Source organism: Atractosteus spatula, chromosome 18 (genome assembly GCF_055471065.1).
Source record: "Atractosteus spatula isolate fAtrSpa1 chromosome 18, fAtrSpa1.hap1, whole genome shotgun sequence".
NCBI lineage: Eukaryota > Metazoa > Chordata > Actinopteri > Semionotiformes > Lepisosteidae > Atractosteus > Atractosteus spatula.
The window spans coordinates 15,508,667-15,521,171 of NC_142723.1; the positions used below are offsets into that span (position 1 = coordinate 15,508,667).

General features: G+C 46.3%; 1 protein-coding gene across 1 annotated transcript; it reads left to right on the plus strand.

Annotated features, from left to right (window-relative positions):
- Nucleotides 1-3,270: 3,270 nt before the first annotated feature.
- LOC148818681 (transmembrane protein 100) lies at nucleotides 3,271-6,203 on the plus strand. The gene has a single exon (XM_088936635.1). It carries the CDS (start codon nucleotides 3,410-3,412, stop codon nucleotides 3,788-3,790), a length of 381 nt encoding a protein of 126 aa, XP_088792761.1. The 5' UTR covers nucleotides 3,271-3,409; the 3' UTR covers nucleotides 3,791-6,203.
- The last annotated feature ends 6,302 nt before the right edge of the window (nucleotides 6,204-12,505 follow it).

Genomic DNA, 12,505 nt, shown 5'->3' on the forward strand with positions numbered 1-12,505 from the left:
CACTGAATATACCATGCACAGTAAATGATATCTCGATGAGCCAGGATTTAGAATAGTTATGGTGTAGAATGTGTGGTCAGACCACCACCCCAGGCATTTCTCTTTGTTCCCGCGCCATATTGCTTCCTGGCGTGGGGAAGTTTAATGTTCTTGGATGCCCGGGAGTGTAATATCATCGTAATGGACTCTCTATGAACGAGACCCGTGTTACACATATATAACTGAGCTACTTGCAACCACAATAATCTCAAAACAAATAACAAACCTTTCCCGTTTGCCTTCTTTGGGTTTGCAACAGGAGTGAAGAAATCCTCAGACTAGGTCTGGTTTGTAACAGCTTGTGCAGTCGTGCATTGTAGCGGACAGCTTATTTGGAACCTGTTTGATCACCAGTTTCCCTATTTGCTCTTCCCTTAATATGTGCTGTATGAAATTGAATGTGCCTTAAAATGTGCCTTCCTTGGCATCAGATCCCATCTGCGGCATGAATGAGGTATTTAAGATTCCCGAGCTGGTGACATAATATAGTGTAAACACAGGAAACAGCAGCCATCAATAAAGATGCAATTTACTTTCCTCACTGAAGGGAGAGTGTGTTGAGTCATCGTGACCATTAATTAAATTGTATTTCTCTCCTAAACCTGTAATTCCGGGACAGCTTCAGTCACGACACTGAGAACCGGGGAGAGAGAAAATGGAAACACTTTAAACATACGAAGCTTAGGTTACTTTACGCTGTGAGCTCCCGGTGAGGAAAAATTGCCTTTGCTAATTCAGAAGGCAGTCTTACTCACCCACCTTTCACTCTGTAAAGATGAAAACATGCAGACGATCGCATAATCACGCTTTAGATCTGTTGCAAGTTAAAAGGGCTGTGTTTTTTCCATCATTGTTGTGAAGTACTTGGCGGTATTAGAATACACTTCACCACACACACAAACACCGTACAATAGCTCCGTTTCTCAACAAGATTTCTAGAGCTTGTGGGAGAAATCCCAGCATCCATGTCAGGCCCTGCATGGTGTGTTTGTGCCAGTTCCACTTGGTGTCTCAAACACGTTCTCTTCTAATCAAGGCTGCTCATTTTATAGTAGTGCCAGGCAATGCTCCAAAACATGAATATGTATTGATTTTGATGGGTACTGATATCTTTCTCTGGGAGCGGGGGTATTGTGCTTGCAAGAAATAGATATTTAGAAATTGGGGAATAGGAAATTATAGAACTTAGATATAGAGTCTTATATATAGATATAGAGTATAGATATAGAGTCAATGTATGACATTGTACAGTTGTACAGTTATGGGGGCACAGAGGCAATTTGTAATTACTGTACATTTTCACCCACCTCTGAAACAGGCCCTTGCTATGAACTGTGTTCTTACAGCACTGCAGAGGCAAAAACGCAAGTTTTTCACATCACTTTAAATCAAAGTGCTCCAGTCAATAATTCTGCTTCTGTTGGATACAATTATGGTTGCATAATTTTAGCATTTAATTGTAGCATTTACTACACTACTGCACTAATGTCCAGTTAAGATCACTCCCAAGCTATTTAAGTGGTTTGTATCTGTTTATGTACTGTAGTGTGTTGTGGATAAAGTATACATTACTCCCTCCCCTCCACCTTCTGAGCTGTCAGGTAGAAGTCTCTTGGTAAATTTCTGCAGCAGCTTCTGTATTGGTGAACCTGAAGTTGTTTCTCTGGTTTTCCCAGTCACAACAACTGGAGGAAGATAATCAGATCCTCCGGTTGTCAGAAACACACATCGGGAGGCAGCTGATCACATCCTCTGGTCATCAGAAACACACATAATGAGGCAGCTGATCACATCCTCTGGTCATCAGAAACACACATCGGGAGGCAGCTGATCACATCCTCTGGTCATCAGAAACACACATCGGGAGGCAGCTGATCACATCCTCTGGTCATCAGAAACACACATCGGGAGGCAGCTGATCACACTCTCTGATCATCAGAAACACACATCGGGAGGCAGTTGATCAGAGGCAATGAGTGCCTGTGCACAATGAGTCAAGGTGACTTCACACGCTTATAAATCGCTCATTGGTTATCGTCCCCAGAGGACTTCCAGCAGTCTTGTACAAAAGCTTGCACAAGTCAGACCACATGGGAGCCCTCGGGATGATGTAGGGTCTGTTACCGATCATTCCTGCTTTTGAACAAATGAAGCAGATCTGGTGCTATTACCCAATAGCTCAGATCCTTTTATTTAGATTAATTCAATTTTCACCCACCACATGTGAGCAGTGTTTTCTCACCGTTCTCTGTAATTATTTTCTCATATAAGAAGAGAAGAAGAATTAACAAGCCCACACAACTTATCCCCCAGAAACCGCACTTTGTGAAAAGAATAGGAGGGAAGAAATAGCACTTCCAGAATCACTTACAGAATGCTCCAGGGACAGTGACTTCTGTTTCGCAAAAGGAAACAAATCGCCAATCGCTTTAAAATTGTTTTTAAGCCTTTTCACCACCGGTTTTCTCTCTGCGTTGTTGTTACCAGCCCCCATTTCCAGATCTCTAAAACTGCACATTTTTGTACCCGAACAGTCCCTTAAAAAGAGAATGGTAATCCCCACTGCTCATCACCATTGCATCAGCAATAGAGAACTGTTGAGAGCCGCGAGAAGACAACCCCGCTGTAGAATTCTTCCCACCATCCCCTCCCAGCCCACTCTTCCTCCTCTGCCCCTGTGTGCTGGCTGCTATGACAGGTGGTGTGTCATCAATCCAGCAGGCAGACTGGGCATTGAGAAGGACCTGTGTAGGTGTGTGGCTGTGGGAGTTCGTTCTGGGAATTCGCATTTGCCCCCTTCCTTTCCTGTCTGGTTCACACATGCCGCTGACAGATAAGATGAAAGACTGATGGAGCTCTGGGGAAGGCCAGCAATATTCCCGACCAGAGAGCACAAGTAAACAAGCAAGCCCCTACTGCTCCCAGTAAACGTCTTTCTAAAAAGCAGCAGAGCTTTGGACTGGGCGTTTATTTGGAAGAACAGCAGCAAAGCTCCCCTGTAATAAAAAGCTCGGCCTCACCTGGCCGGGGAAGGGAGATGGAGAGGGCTGTGTTAAAGCAGCTCGGCCAGCCAACAGTTAACTCCCCCCCAGCCTTCTGCTCGCCTCCCTCCCCTCCACTCGCTGTGACATCACACATGGGGCAGCAGCCAATGGCAGCGCAGGGGCCCGCCCCTCCCGGCCCCCCCTCCCCTTGCCTGCTTATATCTCCCCTCAGCCCAGCGCAGGAGTTGAAAATGTGTTGTTGGCGATCCGGGAGGCAGCACGCAGAGTGAGCTTCAGTTCTGCTGGCTGCATTTTTGTGGCCGTCTTCTTCAGCTGCCTTTCCTCTTCTTGACAATGAGCGGGCTCCCTCAGCGACTCCTGGTGTGATGGGTTGCACGTCCGGACCTCTGGCCTGCCGGCAGACTCAGGCCCCAGAAGCCCAGGACGCCGCCTCAGATGGGACCCCCAAACCCCCCGAGCCCCTCTCCACCCTGGAGCGGCTGGCCCAGGCCACGGGGGGCGCAGAGAAGTCCTGGTACCGCTGCATCTTCCCTTTCGGCGTCATCTCGCTGGTGATTGGGGTGGCGGGCACGGGCGTCACCTTCTACTTCAACAACCTGCAGCAGGCCAAGGTGGTGTCCGTGGTGCTGCTGGGCATGGGGCTCGCCCTGCTGGCCATGGCCACGGCCTGCTGGCAAGTGCACAAGAGGAAGAGGAGGAAAAAGAAGGAGGGGGGCTCCTTCAGCTCAGAGCACTGCCCCCTGTGAAGAGCAGACACAAGACTGTGCCCCCCCACCTTCGACCTGGACTCGAGCAGTGTCTGTAGTGGGTGAGGGGGCAAGCCACTAGTCGCCTCAGCTGTGGGATTTAAAAGGCTTGAACAGAACTGCAGGGTGACGGGGCGACACAGGAGGTGCCCTCCTGGCACAACCACCCTCTTTCCCACTTCTCCGGCGCTTTTCCTCGCTTTGCTCCTTCCGGAATGTCGGCCACCTGCTGACCCTAGCCGGACAATCCAGCTGGCCGCAGGATATCTGCTGGGAAGAAAGAAACTGCTTGATCCGCGGGGGACGGGGGAGGAGGGGGACGGGTGGTCTTTCAACTGCTTTTGTCACAAGCTCTTCTCTTTTTCTTTTAAATGAAAAAGAAGACGACAGACCCTCCCCCCCCTACAGGCGCACGCAGACGCAGGCAGTCTGAGTAAAGTGTTCTGACAGGCAGGGAAAGCTGGCTTCCTAACTTCACATGTCTGAGAAGGATCCACTGACAGAGCCGGGCACCTGGTGGCACTACAGATATTGTGCCACTGGACACCGAACCTGGTATGTTCTGCAACTTGCTTTTTTTGCTTGAAGGAGAGGTCTCTTTCACTTTTCCCCCCCGCAGAGGGACTTCAGTGCCAGAACTCCCAGTCCTGGCTGAATGCCTTTCCCAACTCCACCGAGATCGCAAATGTCCGTCTGATCTAGCTGATAAGCTCCGGCTGCGTTCGGGAGGCGTTTGGAAAGAAGCCCCGTCTGACACGAAGGTTAACTTTCGCTTTGGAGTCCCGACCTGCGAGAGCTGGCGCTGGCGCTCACACAAAGCAACTGCACCGGGGGTCGGTGGGCTTTCGAGCGACCCGAAAGAAAGCAGTTTCGGCGCTCTTCCGTCGTCTCGCTGTTGGGAGCTCCATGGCCGGCCCAGGATGGGACACAGGGCTCTCCAGAGCCCAGGGGGTCACACGAAAACGAGTCTGAGTTCCCCCTGGGCAGCAGTGCCTCAGCCCCCTTAAAAGAACAAGATCTGCCTGATTTCGACCGCAGTGCCTTGTGTGTGCAAGGTGTGTGGGAGAGGAGCATGTGCTTCTGTCTCCCCGTCAGTCTGGCCTGCTTGATGACTGCCAACCCCACTGGACTGGCCCACAGAGGGGGGTCCCCCTGCACACGGCAGGAACCAGACTCCACAAGAGCCCCGCTTTCTGTTTGCTCCGAGAGGCCGCCAGCTCCCTCTTCCCTCCCTTCTCGTGGCTCAGAGCCCAAAAAGGGGGATTTCAAATGGATGTTAACCTTTTGTCGCCTACTCCTTTCTTCCCTTTCCTGCCGGGAGACAGTCCGCGCCAGCTCTCTGTGGAAACGGCCGACGACAGCCAAGCGGGGGCATTAACGAGCCGAGGGGTTAGGAACGGGACAGACAGGTTTGTCGACTGCGAGGTCTGCCGTTGCGTTGGCTGAACATCCCCAGATATCCTTGGCTCCACAGTATTTGTGAATGTTATTAACCCTGGGTTGGTTCTGTATTGGTTTGCTAAGTATGAGTAGTTTTCAGATTCACTTAAGCCCTTAGCTGTATTTTTGTTATGTCATTTTCTATGGTTTTTCATCAGAAATTTACAATGAAGCTGTGTACAGAATAAACAGCTGGTGTAACACTTTATTCAACTGTGTATATATTAAAAAGTAAGTAGGAATGGTGCAGGTGTGCAGTATCTATTCTTAAAAATGCAGAAAGCAATGCTAGATTCCTAGCACTGCCTTCTAAGGTCATACCTGCTGTTAAAACTTTCTGCCTGATCAGTGTGCAGTGTAGAGTCAGAGTACTGTCATGGAAATATAACTATCAAGGAAGCCACAAGAGAGAGTTCTCACCTGAGTAAGGTCTTTATTTCAATATTGCAATATTGGGAGCCCTGCTGCCACTTTACAAAGTGCAACCAGAGACTCAATTTGTTACAAGCAGTACAGGGTTTTTATAAGATGTTGCGCTGTAAGAGAAAGCTCAGCACTTTGTCCATTCTAAAACTTCCCCTTTCCCTAAGACAAAACAGATAACATCATAAAACGAAAGAAGAAGCACCACTAGATTTGTTATTCGAAGCTTATCAGTTACTTTCGGCTAATCTAACGACCCAGACAGCATATATTGTTTTGGTACATTGTCTTCTAAAGTAACCTAAACAGTGTACTTTGTTGACGCACTGTTTTCTAAAAATCTGCACGTACTGTAGCACAGCAGTTACGTCCTTGAAATATATTTTCTAAAAGCACCAATATATTTTTTGCATAGCTCTCTACATTTTAAGAATCAATTTACTTATTAGATTTCCATTTCAGTACAAGAGAGGTTTAATAGTACAAGGATGCCAGTATGAGCTCAACACACTGTGCCATCCTCATTAAAATACTTACTGCCTTGCTAAAACCACAGTCTTCTTGTGTCCTTATTAAGAGCACGGAGCGAAGCTGTAAATGTCAAATCCTTCTTTCAGCCGACTTGCATAAGTGTTCCGACATTTGCTGTGAAAGTTTCAGAAATATCTCGTTGCATTCTTTTTTCAAAATGCATAGCAGATTTAGCGTGGTCCCCAATGGTGCCAAAAAAAATACAAAAAATGATAGTGCCTATAAAAGCAAAAGAGATTGTTTTCAAAATCTCTGCTGATAACTACAGCACACAGATTTTAAACTGCTGTACAGTGAAAGTCTAAAAAGCACGTAATGTAACTGTGGCTATAAGCCTGCTTATTAAATAAAAATAAATTACCTCATATTCCCTGCCTATTCTCCAATCCGACCACATAACTATGGTTGATTATGGTGTTTTCTAACCCTGCCTTCAGTAAAACAGGAGTGTATTTTCTAAACAACACTCAGCTACCAAATGTAGTCAGCTATTTAGTATTGTTAACACAGGTTTTTGCAACACAGCATAGCAAAAATGACAATATGGGCAAAAAAAGGATATTTAAATATATATTGCACCTCATGTCTTTGAGGAAAGCTGGGGGAGGTAAAAAGCCTAATGAATTTCTTCATCTGATAAATCGGGTGACAGTAATGTTTCACTGGCTTGTTTCCTATCCCCTTAATAGAAGAAGTCTGCTTGAGTAGCAGTCCCTAAAAGCAGACAGTCATTGTGTCCCCCAACCTTTCATGTTGGGGGGGGGGGGGGGGACTCATCCTTACAAAGTCATTTATTTCTTCGGCATCCTCTAATGAGACAAAAGGCTCGTTAAGAACCTAATCTGATGTAGGATCTTTCAGGCTGCTTTCTGGCAGTTTCTTTTCCAGGCAAGTCTGTAATCTGCTTCTGGTGTCGTTAGCTCGGTTTCCCGTTTTTAAATCTAAAAAATAAACTCGGGTGCTCCTTGGCTGCTGACCCATCGTCCTGGTATGAAGACGAAGCCCTTAAATGGGGTTTATCACGAAAGGTTGATCATTAGCTACGTTCAATCAGACGCAGCTGTCAGTAATTCATCATCACTGCTGACCTCATTTCCTCTCCTAAAACACTAGAAATACTGGACGTGATCCCCTTCTTTGTGTCTCCCAGGAAGGGAGTGCTCTTCCCTGCTTGTTCACTCTCTCTCTATGGCGGCCTCACTTCTGTCTGGCAGGGGAAGAGTTAACAGCTGGATGACAGCAGGCTGCTCTATCTGCATTCATGGGAGAAAAAAAAAAACCCTTCTTGCTCATTCAGAAAAAAAGAGCCCTGCGTGCTCTGAATGCAGTACTACACACGTCTGGAGGTCTGTCATGCTGCCTGGGCAGACTGGAGAGATATGAAAAGACCTGGCGACTTACCGGCAAACACAGGGCATGGTGTCCTTCCCCTGAAGGACAGCTGAAACACAGCTGAGGCCCGATTTCAACAGGGAGGGCCTCTGAAATAAATACTTGTAAATTCCTATTTGGGTAGATTTTTATCTCAAAACAACCCTATTTTGTCGGGAATGTGCTGATCCAGAAGAAAGGCGTTCAACACGTGTTCAACAGCAGCTCTATCCCTGATTAGGAAATAGCGAGCAAATAAAATAAGTCCTGTTTTCCTGTGTAATGTGTACATGCAAATGTGTTCTGGGTTACATTTATTCACACATACACACTGCTGTGCAAGGGTCTTAGCCGTTTTTCTGCTCTTTTCACTCAATATTTTTTCCTTCTATATGAAGTAGCACAAGTCTGTGGTACTGGCACTGTAGCCATTTCGTTTTAAGCTAACAATTATGAAAAGGAAGCATTTTGTTGTACAACAAGTAGCCTTTAAGCTTTATGGATATGTGGAGAGGAACTATTGATGCCAAGGACAAGACATACCTGATAATGTGTTAATTAGATCCGATTGATCGATCAGTGATGGATCAGCTACAACCCCACCTCTTGTCTGCTATTCAAGCGTAGTGTACTTTGGGTTACTGTGATCAAGAACTTGAAGATCATGATCAGAACGTGGTATTGTACGTGAAGAATGTTTGAAAAATGTTTAGCTAATGCCCTCTGCTCTCTGGGGTTTTGGCTTCACCCACTGGCTGCGGGAGGAGGAAGTCAGGACGCCCATGAGGAGTGATATTAACCCAAGGGACCGCTGCAAAGGGGGAGATGAGGTGGAGGAGAGATGCGATAGAGAAATGAATGTGAGGAAGAGGGAGTGAGTCCGAGGAGGATTACAAAATAAGAGCAGTGGGATGAAAGGTAATGGGGTTGTCAGCATTTCTCCCAAACCTTCGTTATAAACTCCATTTAAAGATGACTAAACAACAGGCCTGGTTTCTTCTCACCCCAGCTAAAGCTGTTTTACTAATAGGATAACAGCATAACCCACTGGTGGAGGATTTGATTAAATTCTGGACCTTCACACCATGCACATACTATATCTCCTAATTGTGACTGGGATATGTAAGTCTTTTGCACTGCAGTGAAGTTAGCATATGTACTATTTCAGTGTGTAAAAGTATTAGGACACCCAAAGGATTGTCATTATAGTGACTGCACTTTATCAACAAAGCGTTTTGCCAACGTGTCAGAAAGTATACTAACCCTGGACTGAGACATTACTTGGAAACAATGTCTGGGAATGTGGAATTCTTCCCAGACAGTATAGTACGATCGGCTGAACGGCTGTGGTACTTATTCCTATCAATAATTCCATGCATTCCTGGAAGCTGAGTAATGCCAAACTGCAGTCTACTGCATTGTATGGTTGGTGGCTTTTTTTACATTTCTACTGCTATTGAGAATCATTGGCGCGTGTGGTAGATTCGATTTCTTAAATAATTTAGACAATCTTTAACATGTCTATTGTAATCACGTTTCCTGACGAAAGTTTAGTCTCATGAATCTTGACTCTAACATCTAAACCACACATAAAGTGGTACATTCTAATCGCTTTGCACACTTCTGTATACGAATCTTTTGTTAAATAAATGTACAATGAAATGACAGAATACAGATTTAGTCCGTCTAATGTAGTGCTTGTCAGTACCCTAGCAATTTGCCACAAAGAAGAAAACTACCTCTTATTTTCAGTTTAAGTCTCTGTTTTAAAGGTATGTTGCAGTTAAACTTGCAGATGTAAGGAATTTGTAATTTATTGTATCAGATACTGAATGTATGTGTATATGTACACTAGTTTTGCATTAGCCTCTGTTGTTTATATAAACTGTATATACATATTTATACATGCATTTAAAAGTATTTTAAACTGTATTAAATATAAAGATATTATGTTGAAGCATTTCCTGTGTCGGTCTCTTTCTCTTCCTAAGCAATGACCCAGCAGGCTGGCAAAAACATTTGAATAAACATCACATCAGAGGCCGCAGAAGACTCCGGGCATCATCGGAACTTGTCTCAATTAAGTTTTATTTAAGTCCTAGAGCAAATCAAAATATTTCGCACCATGCAATATGACTTGCCATAAGAAAACCAAAAAGCAATGGCAGTGATGAGCCTTGTAGTATAGAGGTTGCTGATTTAAGCCAGGACACCTCTGCCTAGTGTATTCAATGAAACACGATGTAGATTTCAGCAGTGCTGAAATTGGCCAGCGAATCAACAAGCTCAAAAGCAATAAGGTCATATTACAATTCTAATTTACTGTTGCTAGAAATGGGGTGGTACAGTGGCACAGCAGTTAGGTTTTTCCGGATGTTCCTGTTTCCCCTCACCTCCAAAGACAGGCCTGTGTCCATAAATTGTTCCCGTGTGTGCAAGGTGGATGGGCGTCTCATCCAGGGAGTAGTCCTGCCTGTGGCCTGTTCTTCCAGGATAGGCACTGGTTGCCATGACGCCCACCAGGAATAAGCAGCTTTTAGATAACGGATGTTCCTCATTTTAGGAGCATCTTCATTTCTTGCTTGCTGCTTCGGGTTTTCGACGGTCCGCTGTGTTGCTTCAATTTCTAAAAATAGCGGTCAGAAGAATTATAACCTCGCCTTGAACTGTCTCGGAGCCACATTTTCCATGCGCCATTTAGAACAATTGCTCATTTGTTTGACTGTTGTCGTCGGCGTGTTGCATTTGTGGGCCTGAGAGCCGATCCAAGCGTGGGAAATATTTAGCGCCGCGGATCCGCGCGGCCTTAGGTTCAGCCATCTGCCCCCCGACGCGTCCCCCCTCTCTGTCGCTGTTTCAGTATTCACACCCTTGAGCACCCAGGAAGAACGCCTACATCACCGTGAGCTTCTTTTAATAGAGCGCGGAAGCTTTCATAGCTTCAGGGACTGTGCTAAAAATAGAAAGAGATAAGGTTGTTGGGGAGTGCTTTATATGAATGGGATTGGGGCCCTTCGTTTTGTTAGCTGCTCTCCCACTTCCAGTGAAATTTTCAGAGCCTCCGGGTAGGGGGGTTAGTCTGAATGCCGTTGCTGTTGGCGACGCGCAGTGAGTCAGTGGTCAAGCTCAGGCTTGAACTGGGAAAATCCAGGAGAGGAGGCCGTTTTTCTCCACCACTCTGTCATATTTTTCCCTCCACCTTGCGGGGCCTAGTTCCAGCTGTACCCCGGCCTCCGTCGCCCGCCTGGGAGCAGGGGAGCCAAAGACTTCAATCTACTTCTAATCTCCGAGCTTAACGGGGAGCAGAGCGCCTGTGCGTCCGGCGCGCTTCGTCAGAAGACGCAGCCATGCTGTTGAATCCTGGGAGACTGAGCTGAGCCACAGTGACACCCTCTCGTCTCTCAGGGCAGGAGCAAGTGTGACATGCGTAGCTTGTCCCTGGCCAAGACTCACTCTGCTGTCTGTCAGGCCTCTGGAAGTGTCTGAACGGAGCAGAACAGCCCAGTAGCAATGCAGTAGATAAACGCGCTGTGCGGAAAACCAACCTCTCATCACAGAGGCCTCGAATGTTGCTGGGAGTCCCAGGCGAGTGACGTCTCCATGCAAGTCTCATTTAAGACCAGGAGGCACGTTACACTGACTCCCTCTCAACTTCTCAACTCAGCTCCGCCCTCCGAGCCTGAAAGGCACCAGTCTCAGTGGTCTAAGTCATGGCCCTGCTGTGGAGAGCAGAGCTCTTTCCTAGAAAGGATTTATCTCTTGGAAGCATCTCCCAGCCTGTGAGTCACAGCCCACGTGTGTAGCAGATGAGCCCGACGCACCAAAAGGCTGCTCCACATGTCACAGCGGAGTCACACTGTGAGGGAAGGAACGACAGGAAAATGTCTGTAAAATGAATAGCAGTTCATTGGCTATGTTGACTTGGCCTCTGGTTTCAGTGGAACAGGTCTAAACAGGGTTAACAAATACAGAACATACCTTTTAAAGGTTATCTTGTTTATCATCTGTTGTTTTCAGGGTGTTTTACCATTTATTTTCTGTGGTAAAGCCAACCAAAGGAGCACGTTTTCTTTTGGGTGGGCTGCTAGTTGACCAAACCATGGTTTCAGGCAAATCAGACCCATCTTTGTGGTGACTCTGAAGACTACAGCTAGAAATCCCTCTCACTGTTGAAGGTCTGCGGTCAGCTTGCGTTAGTGCTTTCTTCCTTGTTCTGCGAGATCAAGCCTGCTGGAATCCTGGGTGACATTACCACTTACTTCATATCACTCGTTAAACAAGACGTGGGTCTACCACAAAATAATAAATAATCGTGATGTTGTGTTACAGCTGGGTGACTTTGTCGTTGTGAAGAAAAGAAAGTTCTGAGAGCACTCCAAACAAATCCTAATCCCACATCACATTGCTGTGCTTCAATGCAGGAGAAAGATTTTGCAACATGAATTCCAGAGGTATTGAGCAATCCTTGCTCTGGGTCTTGTTTTCCTCTTCTCATTCCCCATCTGATCTGTGACCTAGAACAGCTGAATTAAAAAAAAAACACAAAAATAGCAGAAGCAGATGTTAGCACAGCTCCAGGGTCCCTGGGTTCAATTCCAGACTGGGGTACCTTCTGTGTGGAGTCTGCATGTTCTCTCCGTGTTTCTACTGGTTCTTTGTGCCCGGAGCTCTGGTTGCCTCCTATTCCTAGTGCCATTCTGGTAGATTAATTACTGTCTCCAAATTATCCCTGTGTGTGCCCTGTCTTGCACTCTGCATTTTTGGGAGAGATTCTGGGCTGCTGCAACCCGCACCGGGAGTAAGTGCCTTCCTAACGACGGGTGGGAGAAAAAACAAAAACACTAAACAATTCTAATTATGTTGGGCACAACAATTCAAAACACACACAGCAAGACTGTGGCTGTCAACACCACCGACTGGCCTGTAACTTTGACTGCATCGCTGTCCCAG

Excerpts from the sequence above, each read along its gene's own strand:
- LOC148818681 (XM_088936635.1), top strand. The coding sequence starts at position 3,410 with ATGGGTTGCACGTCCGGACCTCTGGCCTGCCGGCAGACTCAGGCCCCA.